The sequence below is a fragment of the Anarrhichthys ocellatus genome, unplaced genomic scaffold (genome assembly GCF_004355925.1).
Source record: "Anarrhichthys ocellatus isolate YVR2014 unplaced genomic scaffold, GSC_Weel_1.0 scaffold59, whole genome shotgun sequence".
Classification (NCBI taxonomy): Eukaryota; Metazoa; Chordata; class Actinopteri; order Perciformes; family Anarhichadidae; genus Anarrhichthys; species Anarrhichthys ocellatus.
In genome coordinates, this window is record NW_022280089.1 from 540513 (window position 1) to 558743 (window position 18231).

General features: G+C 42.8%; 1 protein-coding gene across 2 annotated transcripts; it reads left to right on the forward strand.

The window, feature by feature from the left end:
• Nucleotides 1-5242: 5242 nt before the first annotated feature.
• On the forward strand, nucleotides 5243-17613 carry slc8a2a (solute carrier family 8 member 2a). Of its 2 annotated transcripts, XM_031871594.1 has the most exons (12): nucleotides 5437-5584; nucleotides 6025-6162; nucleotides 6672-6899; nucleotides 6987-7265; nucleotides 8699-9133; nucleotides 9471-9832; nucleotides 11244-11347; nucleotides 13416-13528; nucleotides 13899-13922; nucleotides 14447-14546; nucleotides 15654-15926; nucleotides 16058-17613. In XM_031871594.1, exons 1-12 carry the CDS (start codon nucleotides 5513-5515, stop codon nucleotides 16432-16434), a joined length of 2505 nt encoding a protein of 834 aa, XP_031727454.1. In that variant the 5' UTR covers nucleotides 5437-5512; the 3' UTR covers nucleotides 16435-17613. The 2 variants fall into 2 exon arrangements, with proteins under 2 accessions (XP_031727453.1, XP_031727454.1); XM_031871593.1 differs by lacking the exon at nucleotides 13899-13922 and having other exon boundaries at nucleotides 5243-5584.
• Nucleotides 17614-18231: the final 618 nt, after the last annotated feature.

The window sequence follows — 18231 nt, forward strand, 5'->3', positions numbered from 1 at the left end:
CACAAGTCCTGAATCAATCAGCAAGGCTCAGGTGTCCTCGCTGACAAACCCTGTACGATCATCAAAGCTTTTTGATTACACAGTATGGTAATGTAAGTGAAAATACTGCATGCAAATGCATATTTGATAAGGACTATGATTGAAAGTATCATGTTTTTTTTTTTCTCTCCGTAATAGAAAAGGTATTCTCTTTTAAAGTCCTCGGGGGAATTTGCAGTATACTTTAAAGGAGATATAAGTGAATTGAAGGTTGAATTAGCCCTATCCTTCCACTAGCAGAACAATTTAAAGCCGCTGTATTCAATATTTTAACAGCGAATCAAATGACGAACCTCTGACTCTGCACGGTGTTTTAGTATCTTTATGCTCGTTTTGGTTTGGCAGCTTCACATCAACCTGTCACAGCTGTTTTCAGTTAAAACACTCTCAAAAACCCACTGCACACCACCTGACCAGGACCAAACAGCTGGCAGGTAAAGTTAGCGACTAGCTGTTTCACATAGTGGTGCGTTTAGCAGCTAAAGAGCCGTGTATATCCCTCAGAATATTGGGTGTTGCCTTTACTCGGTGACTGAGTGTTAAAGATGAGCTACAAACACATGCCTCGATTGGCTGTCTGTGAAACTGATGAATGGTATGTTATTGGTTTATCTGTGCATAGAGATTACATCCTGGAAAGGGGATCTTTGTCAATGTTTAAGCTGCAGTTTCTTCCTGTCTGTGATGTATTGGTGATGGAGAATGGCCGTGTGTCCCAAGCCATCAACTGATTCTTTTTTTTTTGTTGTTGCACAAACCAATGATTATTATTTATGTTTTTTCACATATTTAACCAAAGCGGAAACCAGGTGGGTTCAAAGGCAAGACATTTTCTAGGTGATGGTTATATTTCTTGTTAATCACTGCACGGTGCCTGCAGCTTGACTGTCTGACTCACCGGATGTAGACTGAGGTTATAAATCGGCCATTGGCCAAGTATTTCATGCAGTATTATTCTCCCCACTATCTATTTTGCAAGGGCACCACCGCTGCATCCTGGGCTTAGCGCTGCCTAAGACGATAGTGATCGATTTAAAGAAATACAGACAACCCAGAGCGTGGAGCCAGACCCTTCGCTGCGGAGTGAGGTCTTGCTCAGGCAGCAACCTCTGGTTCGGAAAAGTGAAGCCAATGCAGAAGTGCTTTAAACCTGCATTCTCTCTACTGACCAGCAGGGAGCGACTCCTCTGGTTGTATAGAAGTCTATGAGAAAATGACTCTACTTCTCTCTTGATGTATTACCTCAGTAAACATTGTAAACATGAGTTTATGGTCTCAATCTCTAGTTTCAAGTCTTCTTCAATACAGCATGATGTTCATTTAGTAAATTATGGTCCATTTAGAGTCAGATAGACCATAAAGCAGGGCGGGCTTACTGTGATTGACAGGTCTCTGCCATGGAGTTGTCCGGTCTGGGAGTTGTCCGTGTTTTCTTTTTTTTTCTTTTTAACCCTTTCACAGGGTGTTTTCAGTTCATAAAAGTAACATTTTGGTCGCCTACAAATGACTTGTTCAGCGTTCGGTTGTACTTAGCTCCACCCTCTTGTGTCACTTCTGGTTCCAAAAAAGCAAGATGTCGACGGCCCAAAATGCAGAGCTCAAGGCTTCTAAACTGTAGTACACAAACCAAAATGGGTGACGTCCACTTCTTATACAGAGTCTGAAGTCTGACTATGCAAGACTAGCTTGATTGTAATAGATGAACAAATGGTGAACCCAACTTCTTGAGGCAACAGACCTCCAGCTGCCTATCTGACAGTTTAGGCTACAATCCAAACTAGTCAGCTCAAAAGCATTCTTGGTAGTTAAACATTTGGAATAGTGTTTTTTGTCAATGTGATTAAGACTAAATGTATTTCCTTGAATTAATCATCTCTGCCTCTCCCTCGCATCCATTCTGCTTGTCATAGGGAGCATTCCTCACCTGATAGTACCCCACTGTCAGGGTGCAGGAAATATTAAGCTGTTAAAGGTGCTAACTCGCCTTTTTTCGCTGGCGCTACTCCCCGTGTAAGATAACCCCAAGCAATCACTTATCGCTGGTGGTGATGGATAGTGGACGTGTCAGAGTCAGTAAGGCAAGATGAGCTGTCACCCAGCTCACTGTTCCCATGCGCTCAGAGGACAAGGAGACCGCGGACCTGTCGACACCCCAGGACCCCTTTCTCCCTAGAAAGGCTTGAAAGATGAGCTTGAAGTTGTTTGCTATAGACAACTTTTAACATGAACATGTATGACGTTAAGAAGAAGAAGTACTCCCTTAATGTCTGGCTGATCAAATCCACCAGGTTCCTCTCCCTATTAATGTGTGTGGGTGACATAAAAGGAAGAGATATCTGCTATATTTAGGTGAATGCATCAATCAATAATGCATCCAGCTCTTCCAGCACTGACCCCCTTGATTATCCAGCACTCATATATTTCCCCACGAAGCTCAGCTGCATTCTGCAGGTCACCGATGAAGAACACTCACCACAAAGACAGTATCTGCTTTTTTGGCTCCTGCAAACAGGATGTTACTAGTGGTGCATTTCATAAAACCAGACCATACCGTCGTGTAACCATAAAAATGTTTTTGCTCAGGTGGTGTGTTTTGAGTGCTTGTATCTATATGTATTGAGTGCATATTATTTGTTTTATGTGAGAGTGTTATTTAACTGGGGCTATCGTATAATAATTGATTTGACAGAATCACTAGTCTCCCTTCCTCTGTTGCTTGTGCGCTATTGTTGTCCAAATATGAGCGTTGAGGAAGTTATTTTTGGTGAGCCTACCCCCCCACACACACACACCCCTCTATCAGTACCCGCTGGTGTAGGGTGGCCCTCCGTCTGAGGTCGCGGTAACCATAGCAGGCCTTGGAAAGTGAAATGCGATGCAGCGGGCCCTCTGGGCTGTGTTTCTGAATCACAACTCCATAATGAGCTGGCAGAGCTCAGGCTACATCAAAGATGCAGCACCCCAGTATCTGTTTTCAACTCACGCTGCACAATAGTGCAGTGTCACCTGTGCAGGGGGAGTGGAGGGAGGGGGACTGAAAGCTTTCTGCCACCCTGCCGCACTCACACCCGTACATCCTCACGACACTTTAAACTGCCTGCTGCACGTTAACACGCGTCTGTGCTTTAACGTTATTATTAAGCCTGTCTTTAATCCAAGCCGTGCATTACAAGTGCTCTAAATGTTCAAAAGCAAGATCACACTTTATACATTTGCCCATCAACAATTGCTGTGTTCAGGTGATACATACACAGCTAGTGTCTTGGCGATGGTTTGTAATTAAATGCTTTTCCAAAGTCGGATTACTGTTTCACAGTTTGAAATTTTGGTTAAAAATAACATGCGTTGGTGCATTTGAGTGCATTTGAAAGCAGTAGAATGCTGGGTAACCGCGATGAATTATGACCTGTAATGGTCAATAAATAAGTTATAGTGGCACACACAAGGTTTACTCATGTAATGTAACAGTGATTTACCTGCGATGTGTGTCAAGCAGGACGGTGACAGATTACGGTTAGCGTAATTTGACAGGATAAAGATTTCTTTTTTAAAAGGTAAGTAATTAAAAACAATACTTAATGATCGAAATTGATGTATACTTGGTGCAGTAGAATATTTACTAAGTTTGCCTAAAATTTGGTTTCAGATAACATTCTCACAGAGATGTTAACACAGCGCTGTAGGCAGAAACAAAACTGCATGAGCCGTAAATTAGTGTTTAGTCATTCTCACCACTAGGGTTCAGTGATTAGAGCCGGAGAATAATAACCATGGGAGCTGCACAGTTTAACAACCTGGCTTTAGTTTCTCAGGGGTCATTTTGATATGCTGTTAAGATTACACCGCCGGGTCCGTTTACTTTTAATTGCTATAAACAAGCCTTGTTTAGGTGGCAGAACAACCTGCATCCCGGTGTGCAGCACTGCCCCAAATGACTTTGCTGAAACAGTATGCATGGGTATGTGCATTAGTCAGTCCGTGGTTAATCATCCCCCGCTTGGTATTACGTAGGTTTACTGTGCAGGTTTTGCCAAGTGTTAGTCATGCCCATTTTATCCTCAAATGACTCACAAATCTGATACTATGCAGCCGGTTTAGATGTCAGTTGTACAGGATGAAGATACAGTGATTTGAATAGGAGCCGCAGAGTTGTTTTACAGCAACATCAATTTTCTTGGTGCATTTTTACACGAAACAAAATGCACCAAAGGTGGTGCAAAGTTTAAAAAATAAGGGTTAGATCTCACATTGGTTCTTGGAAAAGCTTTACTTAAATGGGAATGACACTTCTTAATATAGTAATCACTATTATATACATATTCTTTCATATAATAGTGTAATTCAGCAAGTCTAAGAGTCCACAGCAATGCTAGTGGCTCTGAGAGGCTGTATTTAGCTGCAGTGGAACATTGAGCTAAATGCTAACGTTGCATGCTAACATTTTGAAATGACAATGCTAACATGCTGACGTGTAGCAGGTATGATGTTTACCATGTACGCCATCTCTAATGTTTGCTAATTAGCACTGAGCATGAAGTACAGCTGAAACTGATGGGATTTCATTAGCTGTGCAGGTATCTGATGATAAAATAAAGCTGACGATGACGCTAGTAAAGTCAGAGGATCATCAAAGGGATGACAATTCATTCTGAGGGGAAGAAGAATGTCCGAACCAAATTTCATGGCATTCCATTCAATAGTTGTAGAGATATTTCAGTGTGGACCAAAGTGGTGGACCGACCGACGAAACCGACAGACAGACATACAGCCATGCTGGTCGTATGGAAAATAAATGACAATAACAAAATTGTTTCAAGTTATTTATTGTCATATGCACAATAATTACTGAGAAGCAGGCAAGGAAATGCTCACAATGCTCATTAAATATGTATATAAATGTACTGTAAAAGTAAAATGAGAATCTAAGACATGAAATAGTAAGTTAAAATATGGGGATACAATATAACATATATAACGTGGTTACAAGCGTCATCATTAATGGTCTTGATAGTGGACTACTTCTCTCGTGTCACAACTGATCAAACGACTAATTGTACTGTAAATACTTTTTTAATTCTTTTTGACACCCCTTCTCTTTCTCAGAACAATGTGCCTTCCTCTGTTCCCCCAGGAAAGTCCTCTGACCCAGCGTCTCCCCCCCGTGCCCCCCCCCCCCCAAGGCTCCTCCTGACTCAGGGATATCATGGGACACCTCCCGGTTCACCTCTGCCCGCTCCTCCTCCTTTCCTTCCTCCTCCTGGTCCACCCCTGCACCTCCATCACGCCGCAGGTCCTGGAGCGAGCGTCCGTCTCCGAGCAGCCCCAGTCCTCCGGTAACACCACGGGGTCCGGCAAGCGGACCTGTCCGGGCATTGTGGTGTGCAGACCCGGTATCCTGCTGCCGGTGTGGTTGCCGCTAGACCCTCCGCTCGGGGAGCAGGCGGGCAGGGCTGTTGTCTACTTCCTCTGTCTCATGTACATCTTCCTGGGTGTGTCCATCATCGCAGATCGCTTCATGGCGTCCATAGAAGTCATCACCTCTCAGGTATTACTGAACTGCATATTTGTAGGAGATACAATGCAGATACTCTTTATTTAATACATAACTTTGCCGCTACATTCTTACTTTGTCAAATGTAGCGAACAATGATTTGGTCCAATTCTACTCTCAGATTGTGACTGAGCCCAAAGAATCTTGGGAAATTCAATGCACCATTACCCAACAGTTAACGCTGGAGAGCATGGTTGCTTTAACACCAGCATTTTTAAACAATTATTAAAGTAAGATATATATATATATATACTCTCCAATCGTATTGGACTCCATTAAGAGTACATACACTGTATAGTATATAGCTTGCTTACTTTGACCAAAACTCTTTGGTATGTCTTCAACATTCTACGATTTTTTTTTTTGTTACATTGTATATATGAGTTCAGTGGTAACAGCCTCTTTGACATTTTCACAAACGTCTGCGCTTACAGGAAAAAGAGGTGACTATCACCAAACCGAACGGTGAAACGACAGTAACCACGGTGAGAATCTGGAATGAGACGGTGTCCAACCTCACGCTCATGGCCCTGGGTTCCTCGGCGCCTGAGATCCTGCTGTCCGTCATTGAGGTACATCAGGCATTTTGGAAATCTTTTTAACATGCTTTCATACAAAAACCTGTTGTTGTTCCACTGTGACTGCACTGTACACTCACTGATGAAATCTTGTGAAATTTTACATTCTTTTACATTCCATATGCTGCTCAGAGCGACACAAAAAGTAATGACTTGCAGTTGCGTATGTTATGTTTGTAAATTGACGAATAAATACATGAATTAACATCACAAATGAATGAAAATTAGGGAAAACTCGAGGCACCACTCGTAACCACCAATGTGAACAAAACTTGCTTCATATTTATACATGGATATATTTCAACCTATAAATGGATCATCTCTGATCTGTTTTTTCTTTTTCTAATTGCATATGTATATATATTTAATGTTTGAGTATTTCCGCTCAAAAGTAGGCTTATTCGAGTAGATTTTGTTATTTCATGGCTCCTAAATTCAGTTCCAGCTAACAAAAAGAAGGTCTTTGATATTGATGTGACGTTTGTCTTTTTTTGTCCGTATAGGTGGTTGGGCACAACTTTAACGCAGGGGTGCTCGGCCCGAGCACCATAGTGGGCAGCGCCGCCTTCAACATGTTTGTGATAATCGGCCTGTGTGTGTGGGTGATCCCTAACGGAGAGTCTCGGAAAATCAAACACCTGCGAGTGTTCTTCATCACGGCTTTCTGGAGTATTTTCGCCTACATCTGGCTCTACCTCATACTGGCTGTCATCTCACCTGGGATTGTAGAGGTGTGTTTCTGATGAATGTATATACATGTGTTTCTAAATAAATCAATTGTGTGAATCATCTAACGCTCACATTGCCTGCATGGCCAGGTGTGGGAGGCCGTAGTGACGCTGCTTTATTTTCCGGTGTGCGTGATCTTGGCTTGGATCGCTGACCGCCGCCTGCTCTTCTACAAGTACATGCACAAGCGTTACCGCGCCGACAAAAGGCACGGCATTGTGGTGGAAATGGAAGGTGACCTCCCACCCAAAGGCATTGACATGATCATGGATGGGAAGTTGTCGGACGGCGGGGCGTGCCCAGGAAGCCCATCTAGTGTGACGGTCTCTGTGCAGACGGGCAGTGAACTAGACCAGAACAAAGATGAGGTGAGACAGGTGTTTTTTCAGAATCAGAAACAGTTTATTGCCAACTACGTTACATATACAAGGAATTTGGCTCGGTGATTGGGGCATAACAATAAACACAATGCATTAGTATAAGACATCATTTAAAAATGGACAATGTGAAAATTTACAAAAAATATGATAAACAAATAAGAGTATGTTAAAACAAGTATGTTATAAAAGTGTCAAATATATATTAATAGAGAAAAGTTGTGTAAGGGTGTGTAACAGTAAGAAATTGTCCTGGGGATGTAAGTGTCTGAGTCAGTGGGGGTCCTGAGCTTTGTTGATGAACCCAACTGCAGATGAGAAGAAACTGTTTTTGTGGCATGAGATTTTGGTCCTGATGGACCGCAGCCTCCTGCCAGAGGGAAGGGACTCAAAGAGTTTGTGTCCAGGGTGAGAGGGGGGCAGCTACAATCTTTCTTGGCCGTCCCAGAGACCTGGAGGTGAACAAGTCATGGAGGGATGGCAGATTGCAGCCAATCACCTTCTCAGCAGAGCGAATGATGCGCTGCAGCCTGCCCTTGTCCTTGGCAGTGGCTGCAGTGTACCAGACGGTGATGGAGGAGCAGAGGATGGACTCAACGATGGCTGTGTAGAAGTGTACCATGATTGTCTTTGGCAAGTTGGACTTCTTCAGCCGCCTCAGGAAGTACATCCTCCGCTGAGCCTTCTTGGTGATGGAGCTGATGTTAGGGTCCCACTTGAGGTCCTGGGTTATAATGGAGCCCAGGAAGCAGAGGGACTCCACAGCGTCGACCAGGGAGTCGCACAGGGTGATAGGGGCAGGTTGGGCTGCGTTCTTGCGGAAATCCAAAACCATCTCCACTGTCCGCACCAGGTCACCAGATGTTCGATGCCTTTCTTCCCTTTAGTTTGGCGTCTATTTTGTATGATTAAGTAATTGGAGCTCTTTTAATTGCAAAATTAGTGTTTGGGTACATATTTTCTTAAAAATAATAATTATTCCGTACTGTTTTTTTTTTTTTTTAAAAGGCAGGAGGAAAGGAAGAAAACTACTAGCAGGGGAACTTCTTCTCGCTCAGGCCCACTGGTGGATCGTGTTTTTACCAAATTTTAAAGCTACTTAATGGGAATTGACAAGGTTTTCCTGGGGCTAGTTACATTCAATCCCAGCAGGATACTTGAAGGGCATAAGTGCAGACAACGGGAGTCTTAACAGCAGGAAGTTGATCAGTAGGAGGCTGAGCAGTAGGAGTCAACAAGCCTTTTCTTTAAAAAAAAGCCCTGCATGCAGTCTGCAAGTTGCGTTTCATAAAAGTTTTATACCAAGAAAAAATAATACTTTGCTGTTGAATCCCACCATTCCCTCTTATTATTACTAAATCTTCTTGGAGAAGATTTATGCCAGATTTACATCTAAACTAATGCGGTTTCCTCTTCTTGGATAGGTGGTCCACATCCTGAAAGACCTGAAGGAGAAACACCCGGACAAAGACCTAGACCAGCTGATTGAGATGGCCAATTACTCCGCCCTGGTCCACCAGAAGAAGAGCCGCGCCTTCTACCGGGTCCAGGCGACGCGCATGATGATCGGCGCTGGCAACATACTAAAGAAACACGCCGCTGAGCATGCCCGTCGCTCAGCAGGCCAGGAGGCCGACAAGGCCACATGCTCGCACATTTGTTTCGAAAGTGCACAGTACCAGTGCACGGAGAACTGCGGCTCTCTAAGCCTCGGGGTGATCCTCGAGGGGGGCACGGGCCAGAACACTTTCTATGTGGACTACTGTACAGAGAATGGCTCCGCCAATGCTGGTGCCGACTATGAATTCAGTAAGGGGACCCTGGTGTTTAAGCCAGGTGAGAGCCGCAATGAGATCAAGGTGAGCATGTATATATACTGTAACTCTGAATGAGTAGCGATCTCTCCACTAATACTTCAGGGTTTCGTATCAGTGGGACTAGGGCTGTCCTTAACCAAAGAAATCCTTAGTTGACTCACACTCATTTGATTTTGTCAACTAAATGATTATTTAATCGACAGATGTGTAAAACTCAGTTTCTTCACAAAGAATCGCACAAAAGCTCCAGTTTTGTGTGTACCAGTGATGTGCACATGAGTTTCTTGGAAAGCGTAAAAACGACTTGAAGGAATATAAAACTGACTATTGGATTCCAACCGTCATGGCCTAATGCATCCATATACTCTGTGCTCTCCAGGTGGGCATCTTGGATGACGACATCTTCGAGGAGGACGAGCATTTCTTTGTGCGTCTCCAGAACCTGAGGTTGGAGGAAGGGGCGACCGAGGGGACGGGAACCCCGCCGAAAGGTCAACTAGTGGAGCCGCTGAACGCCACCGTCACTATCTTGGATGACGACCACGCCGGCATCTTCACCTTCGGCCAGCGCGTGCTGCGCGTTAGCGAGAGCACCGGCACGCTGGCGGTGACGGTTGTGAGGAACTCGGGCTCCAGGGGCACCGTCGCCGTGCCGTACCGCACGGAGGACGGCAGCGCCAAGGCCGGGGTGGACTACGAGCATGCCGGAGGGGAGCTGGAGTTCACCAATGAAAAGACCAGGTGAGGCGCAGACAACAACCGGGGGCAGTGACTGGGAAATAAGACATAGGAGCCACAGAGTCTAATGGATGTAGTTCCTTAGAACATTAATCTATTCTTGTCCAGGAAGGAGGCGGTGCCAGACATTGTGACTCGTGAGGTTGCATCTTCCTACTCTTCAACATACCATACATTAAAACAACAATATGTTAGTCTATCTCTCCATACATCTTCTACTCAAGGCTTCCCTTCTCTGTATTCTAACTCAACCCGAAGCCCACTGGTTCCTACTGAGGGGGCCATGAATACATTATTTATTTATTTGTTTAATATGTTGGAGACGTTATCTAAGCCCTGGATTTGGTGCACTAATGAGTTTGTTAGTGAGTACGACTAAAAAAAACCCACTGCGTGTGTGTTCATAGTTTTGATCTTATAATGGGCGTTGCTATAATAAAAATAAATATAAAAAAAAAAAAATGTTTAAAGAGAATATAGCAAGACTTAAAATTTAACATAGTTAAGGTTTTCAACTTGAATGAAACCGTAACTTTATCGCAGGTCGATGGAGGCTGGCAAAGCCCATGTTCCCAACAGGCTTTTTTCTAACTTGGCCAGATTCTTGAGAGTTAAAATAATAGACCAACACATGAGACAATGATCAATACTTCTTTTTTAAACCAGCAGTACTGCTACACAGCACCCTCAATACTTTTATATTTATACAGCTTTGGCCCATTGGTACTTGTAGGAAAGGGCACCTGACCCTCACTGAATGGTAACCAGGTGGAGGAGGCCCTATTATACAGAATTACATGACGACTTGATGCCTAAAGATAATCCCGCCCCCCGATCAGGTGTGGGAACCTCTTGTCACCCCATGTAAGCTGACGGATCCTTTTCCCATTAAAATTTCAGGTTATATAAGCTGTGTTTGCACATGGACTAATTGTACTTTCAGTGAAAGACTCAAAGGCCCATCAATAGATGCTGCACAGTAAAGGGGGGGTAACAATTTGAGGATCATAGTTAATGGAGTGGCGTTAGGGTGTGTAGTCTTATTGTTTCATTTCTTTTCTCAGCCGGGACCATTATGCCCGGTGTATATGTAAACTCAACTTCCAAGTTGTCAAGAATTCATGAAAATATGAATTATGCAGATTTTGATTATTAACCAGGTTAATGTTGTGCTACAAGTCATTTAGTTTAGCGCTATTGCTTTCGCACACTGAGGAGCAAGAGCGCACTATGTTCTGTTCAAGCCTGAATTATTTAAAGGCCCATTGAGAGTCCTTATTTAGCTCACTACAATTTGCAATTGTGATTTGGATGGGAGAGCAAATGTTTAAGATGTGGAGGTATTTTGGATTATGTACCTTCATAGTATTTGGTAGTTAAAAAAACGTGTGTGTTTGTGCTTGCATATCTGCAGTCAGATCTTACAGGTGCGCATTATAAATGTGGAGGAGTACGAGAAGCAGGAAAACTTCTTCATTGTGCTCGAGGACCCCAAATGGCTCAAGCGAGGACTCTCTGGTGAGTGTATCAGCGTTTTAAATGCCGTCATGGCTCCGATAATGATGTGCTGCTCTATGAAACGATAGTCAAAAAAGAATTATTCGTTCTTATGCACTTGCATAAAATAGTTTGTTCACACACAGTAGATGGCAAAGGTCTGGCATTGAAACAACAGTAACACGGGCGGCTGAAAGCTGGCCACCTGCGTCAGAGCCAGTAACTGAAGATTACACGCTGCCATTCACCGCTGTCTCTGTGTCACTTTAGAATGGGCGCCGCAACCAATTATGAATGTAGTGTGCCTTTTAGTTGCCTGTTACCCCAACAATGTGTCAAAAAGGAACTTGATATGTGCTTGTTAGTGGAGGTTAAAAGAACCAATGGCATTAGACTGGAACGCACAGTCATTTATATCATTAGGTGCACCGTGAGGGTGCACTGTGCATGCCGATCCGCTGAACAAAGAATAATAAAATATTTTTTTGTTCCTGTTGCATTTTAGATTCCCTCAAGCCTCTCTAATATAAGGCCCTAAAAATAATGTTGTTGTACTTTATTGAATCACTGTCTGTCTTTCTTCACAGCACTGCTGCTAAACCAGGGTAAGATAGTTTGGGTGTTAAAGGTGCAATGTGTAGCATTTTGAAACACAAACACATTGTGAAATTGTAACCCTGCCTAGGCCATAAATGAGACCAAGTCAAGTTACTGTGTTCTTCAAAACGAATTGGATCATAAACGCCGTCCTTGAGATGAGTAGATCCCCTGGCCATCGCTCCCTCTAGAAAAAAGGATTTTGTTCCTTTCCTTATACACTCGCTGGCATTGTGTGTGGGTGTACTTGTGTGTAAAAGCATAAACATGGCATCGGTCTTTCATCACTTCCACTTGTCACTGTCAGAAACTCTAAAAACTTTGGCTCCATTTACGCTATTTCTTGTTTAGTGCTGAGCTCAGCTCTCAGTACGCGTGTAGCTTTGATTCAGATATCTGCTTTATTTAACTGTTTCTCTTGCAGCTGTATAGGAGTTGGGTTAAGTCGCTGCAGATAAAAACCTAACATTTTCTGATTTTGCTGCTTCATAATATAAACTTTTAAATAACTATTTAAAGGGGGACTTATATTGTGGAGAATTTATAGAGACTGCAATGTCTTTATTATGGAATTTGTTAGCATTGTTAGTGGCTATGCTTCAATAACAGCAAGTCTACTAACACTGCAGGTATGAGTAAAAGCAGCAAAATTAGCGTGCTACTTTTATTGTGAAGAACAAAGGAAATTAAATGTGTTTATCCACCGTTTCACAGTTGCTTCTACACACACCTTCGAGCGTGTAGCCCTGTTGTAATGGAGATGTAAAACCCCGCTGTGCTGGGTTAATGCTCCGAGTCAAACCGAGCCAGCACATGTGCATGGAAAAATAGTGCTAGGGTGCGTCGCTGCTGGGGGTGGGGTCAGGCAATATGATGGCAGTGTCAGGTCCACTGCAGCTGGGTCCCTGGAGACGGGTGGGTCCCTGTCACCCTTCAACCTTGGCACTTTCACTGTGCCTTTGGGGGTTAGGGCCAATACCACTGAAGGAGAAGGTCCTTCTACCGGGGCTGGCTCCTGCGAGTTATCAGGGCTTAGCTCATTATTTACCAGGAAGCATCCAAATTACAATATAATTATGTCCCTACCAAACTTTGCTCCACCTGTCAAATAGATATTTGCAGTGCTGGGTGTGTTACTCCCATTAAGCTCTGAGTTATAAATGAACACATTGAGGGTTAAGACCACGATTAAAGTTTGAGCGTGTAAAAAAAAAAAAAAAAGCTACTCAACTCAAGGCCAAAAAAAAGTCCTCAACATCCTGTTTCAACAGGAAATACATCCAATTATGAAAGCAAGATTCTCTCTAAATGCTACACACAGCACCTTTTAAAAGTGTGTCTAGAGTGCTGAATGTTTTTTTTCATCTTCATGCACCAGGTGTGGGCCCTTGTATCCTTGCCTGAAGTTTAGGATGTTTGTGTGGTCTTGCAAATGACACAGTAAATATAAATGAAATAGACATTGTAATTAAACGTCTGTGCTCGCTGACAGGCAACCCCACCCCTGAGGAGGAGGAGGCCCGGAGGATCTCGGAGATGGGAAAGCCCGTTTTAGGGGAGCACAGCACGCTGGAGGTCATCATAGAGGAGTCCTGTGAGTTTAAGGTGTGTGAGTGGCTAAAAGACGGCACTGCACTTAGCAATAACTAATAACTGACGAATAGATCAATGAATACAATGGACAGACAAGTATATTTTATTAGGAAATATGCATCCTGAGCTCATTTGTTTTTGAAAATAAATTATTTTAAAGTAATATTATTACATCTGCATGTCTCATGTTTCTCTGTGAAATGCGCCACTATCGGCATTTGGCGTGGCATACGAGTTAACTTACAATATAAACATTCTTAATTTGAGTGGCATTTCCTTTAAAAGCTTTAACAAATATAAGCACCTCAGGGATTGGGGGTTGTTCTTTTTTAAGTATCTGTGTTTTAGTTCACTAACCAACTCACACCCTCTTACTCACCAGACTCCCAATGGAGTACTAGACCAGGTACAGTTTCTGCCTGCATTCTGTGTGTGATGGGACTGATTAGACGTTTTCTCGTCTCATTTTCTCATTAAACTCTCATTATACTCTGCTGATTACAAAAACATCCTATATTCATATCTACCCTTTCTCCATTCTCGACTTCTCTCAGGTGTTATATGCATCTTGATTTGAGATGTGTGTTCATTCATGTGTGTTGTGTGTGGGTGTGTGAAATTATGGGTGGGTTAATTCTGAGTTAAATTCAAATTCTGCAGCAGAACAGTAAAGCCAGTGGTTTTGTGGGCGTGCCATTAATACATACGTGCCATGTTGCCATATTTGTTTTGGAACTCGCATTGAGGCTAGTCTGCATCAACGAGCCTCTGAAATAAGCTTACAATAACCTTTCTCTGCTGCTGTTAACCCCCACAAACAAAATTATCTTATGTAAAGATAGGTAAAAACAAATCCTGTCGACCCATCTGCTCTGTGTATTAGTAGGAGCTATGACTGCCTTTGTCTCATTGCTTCATGTGTTGTAACAGAACACAGTGGACAAACTCCTGAGGGACACCAATCTGGCCGTGGTGCTTGGCACTCACTCGTGGAGAGAGCAGTTCATTGGAGCGGTCACAGTCAGTGCAGGTCAGTGGCTAATGTGTTTGTTTTTTCTTAAAACCACCTTCATGTGAACATGTCGTACTATACCTGTAATGTCTCTGTTTTTGTTCCCCCGCCTAGGGACTACAGATGTGAATGAGCATTTTTGATAACTTCGGCACGTTTACATCTTGTACTTCATCCTGATGTTCATTAATGTGCTCTGGCCCAATAAAATACAATAATACAAAATATTTTTTTAATAAAATAAAATGATGGTTAATATTAAATGTGAAATTAAAGGGTTTCACGTTTGAATAAATGTTTACAATTAACATTTACAATTAACATTTTCTAACTGTTGGCTTCTTCTGTTTTAGTTAGCTGGCCGAGGACGACATGCGGTTCAGAACAGGACTCGTTTTTACAATATGGCCAATGTTACTAACAACGAATAGAGAAGGAATTTACCCTGAACTATTCCTCCCAAATTGTTGGCTTGACATTCACAAGGAGCATGTGCTTTACCAATTTGAAAAAATAGTACAACATTTTGGGAAACACCCTCATTCATTTTGACTAGTACCACTCTCTGTCTGTGGCTCAGTGGTCGAGCAGGGTTGGTATTGCTCTCTAATCAGATGATAGGCTGTTCAATCCCCGGCTCCGCTAGTCCATGTCGATGTGTTCTTGGGCAAGAAACTTAACCCCAAATAGCTGTGCCTGCGATGTATGAATGGGTGTGAATGTTAGTTAGTCCTGATGGGCAGGTGGCACCTTGCATGGTAGCCCCAGCCATCAGTGTATGAATGGGTGTGAATGGGTGAATGATGACATGTAGTGTTAAAGCGCTTTACAAGTACAGTCCATTTACCATTTGTCTGTCCGTTGAATATGAAACTACAGCCAGAAGCTGATTAGCTTAGCATAAACACTTGAAACAGTTCATATGTAATGCTCACTTACATGTCATGTCTCATTTGTGTAAACCGTACAAAAACTGAAGTGTAGAATGAGAAGTGGTGGCTTCACTGCCGGTAATATGCTGGACTAAGTCTCGCTGCGTTCAAAATAATAAACTATTCCTTTAAAGGAAGGTGTTAGGATGGTGAGCTTTGTTTTATTGATCTTCACTATGTTTCCTTCAAACAGGTGATGGAGATGAGGACGAGGGACAGGAGCAGCGAATGCCCAGCTCCTTTGACTATTTTATGCACATATTGTGCGCTTTCTGGAAGATTCTGTTTGCCTGCGTCCCACCCACACAGTACTGGAACGGCTGGGCTTGCTTCATAGTGTCGATCTCTGTCATTGGTTTCTTAACAGCCATTATTGGAGACCTAGCCTCCCACTTTGGCTGCACCGTTGGCCTGAGGGACACCGTCACCGCCGTGGTCTTTGTAGCTCTGGGGACTTCACTTCCTGGTAAGTAGTGAGGTATTTTTTTTTCTTCCAGAATTCAGTATTCCAGAAGTTTTAGCTATGGCTAGAAGCACTGAAGGGATATAGTTTTGGATTAAACTATTGAAATATTTTCTCACTTAATTTTTTCCCAGATACCTTTGCTAGTAAAGTGGCTGCCACGCAGGACCAGTACGCGGATGCATGTGTGGGGAACGTGACAGGAAGCAACGCAGTCAATGTGTTTTTGGGCATCGGGGTGGCCTGGTCCATTGCTGCCATATATTGGCAGGTCAAAGGTAAGGTCTTCCGCGTTGACCCTGGCTCGCTGGCCTTCTCCGTCACACTCTTCACCATCTTTGCCTTCTTCGCCATGGGGGTGCTGATGCTACGCCGGAGGCCGTCCATAGGCGGCGAACTCGGTGGCCCGCGGATCTCCAAAGTCCTCACTTCACTGTTCCTCTTCGGACTCTGGTTCCTCTACATCCTCTTCGCCAGCTTGGAGGCCTACTGCCATATAAAGGGCTTCTAAGAGCGCACAGCTGGGGAGAGTAATGACTGCACAATAAAAAAACAAACACACGTCACCAGGATATTCACCTGTGCAGTTCTGTTCCAGTGACTACCACTGAGAAGACTTATCACTTGAAAAACTGCTGCCATGGTTCTTAAAAATCTATATACAGTATATATAATTATACTGTACACACGACAGACTTGCACATGCAAAAATCTGTATGTCTCACTCACTGCAGGACAGTTCCAGTCAGTAGAATCTTTTGACTAAATAACATGCAGTGACTGTTTTTGATGGAGAGCGAAGCAGGTCAGCACATACTCTGTGGAGTCACTGAATTTTGCTTGATTCTGGCGTGATGCCCGATGGTTCATAACCTGGATTTCAAGTTTGGTCTCACGCTAATAGAGGCTGGGTCAGAGTAGACTGCCTGACCTAGTAATTAGATAAGAAAAACACTGACAGCTGCTTTTACACAGATGTGCAATGTAAGGACGCATCTGAGTGTATCGCCATGCTTATACCATGGCCACTTGTCCATGTTTGTTTGTCAGTAAGCATTTACCCATAATAAGGTATATTTGCTCAAAGCAAAAAGTGCTGTTGCTATGGTTACCTCCAGTTTGTGCGCACAGATTTAGAGCAATAGAAATAAAACTGTTCACTGGAAGTGTTTGAGTTGTCCTGGTGTACGACGTTGAATGGACCTGCCAGCCAATCGGAAGAGTTTCCTGCGGGCATGGTATAAAGAACTGAGCACATTGCGGTTACAATCTACAGCTTGGGAGATAACCTACTGTTGTGTTATTATGTCACACTGATAAATTGTGTTTCTCTGTTGAGTTATGTGACGCGAGGCATTGTTTAGTGTAACTTAATGCACCTACTGAGTTGAATATCACTGCAATTATTAATAATAGTAAACGATCAGAAATGCAATAACCCTATATTGGAACATATAATTTACAAAAAAATTACACAGGCAATGATAAGCCGTGGTATGAAAAAAAATGTACCTAGTATCTGCCATTGAGTGTGATTATTTGAAAGTGATGATTCATTCACCCCTGAAGTCTTATCTGTGTATTTATCGATGGTGTTATTTAATGTCTTTGTAATTTAATGTCTTTGAGCTGATATGAACAAAAATGCATTGTAAATTATTGCAAGCTGTCATAATTACATTGAAATTTTAACTGTGTGTCTCCATTGGATGGAATTATTACTTTCTCATTAGTGCAAAAGAAGACATTCAGGACTCTTTAAAGGTGTAGCAATCTTTCTGAAAATGTCAACGTGTGCTGACATGGAAAAAGCACGACAGAAAAAAACAAAAACAGACTTCAGATACAATTCAAGTCATTTTTGTGAAGGACCATAGCCATGCAGCAACACTTTTTATGCAGGTGAGATATAAGACGATAAAATCACTACCTGAGATGCCAGTCTAATGATTAAAGCATGCAGGATGAGATGGTCTAAAACAAGTATCCCCCTGCATCAAGAGCCTCCTTGTCTGCAACCAGTTTTCATGTGTTTGTGTAATACAAGGTCAACTATACTAGAGGTGGAAATAGTTTTCTTTCTCCTTCCTATTTAAAGGACCAACATTTGGCAGGGGTGTTGTGCTGAAATGGTCCTTTGGAAATACAAAAAAACAAGGACACGGGTGAATAAATGTAAATTATGCCAATACAGTGACGAATTGAATTCTGGGTCACTTTTGAATGCATAAAATAACATCCTAGTTTTACCTAGCTGGAAAATTCTGAAATACAATGCAATGACAGGCTTATTACAGGTTAGTAGTGT

Bases quoted from the DNA above. Each gene is read 5' to 3' on its own strand.
- slc8a2a (XM_031871593.1), top strand. From the start codon at position 5,243: ATGGGACACCTCCCGGTTCACCTCTGCCCGCTCCTCCTCCTTTCCTTC. The intron at 7,266-8,698 runs GTGAGACAGGTG...CTTCTTGGATAG, and splicing joins TAGACCAGAACAAAGATGAG to GTGGTCCACATCCTGAAAGA. The intron at 9,833-11,243 runs GTGAGGCGCAGA...GCATATCTGCAG, and splicing joins TTCACCAATGAAAAGACCAG to TCAGATCTTACAGGTGCGCA.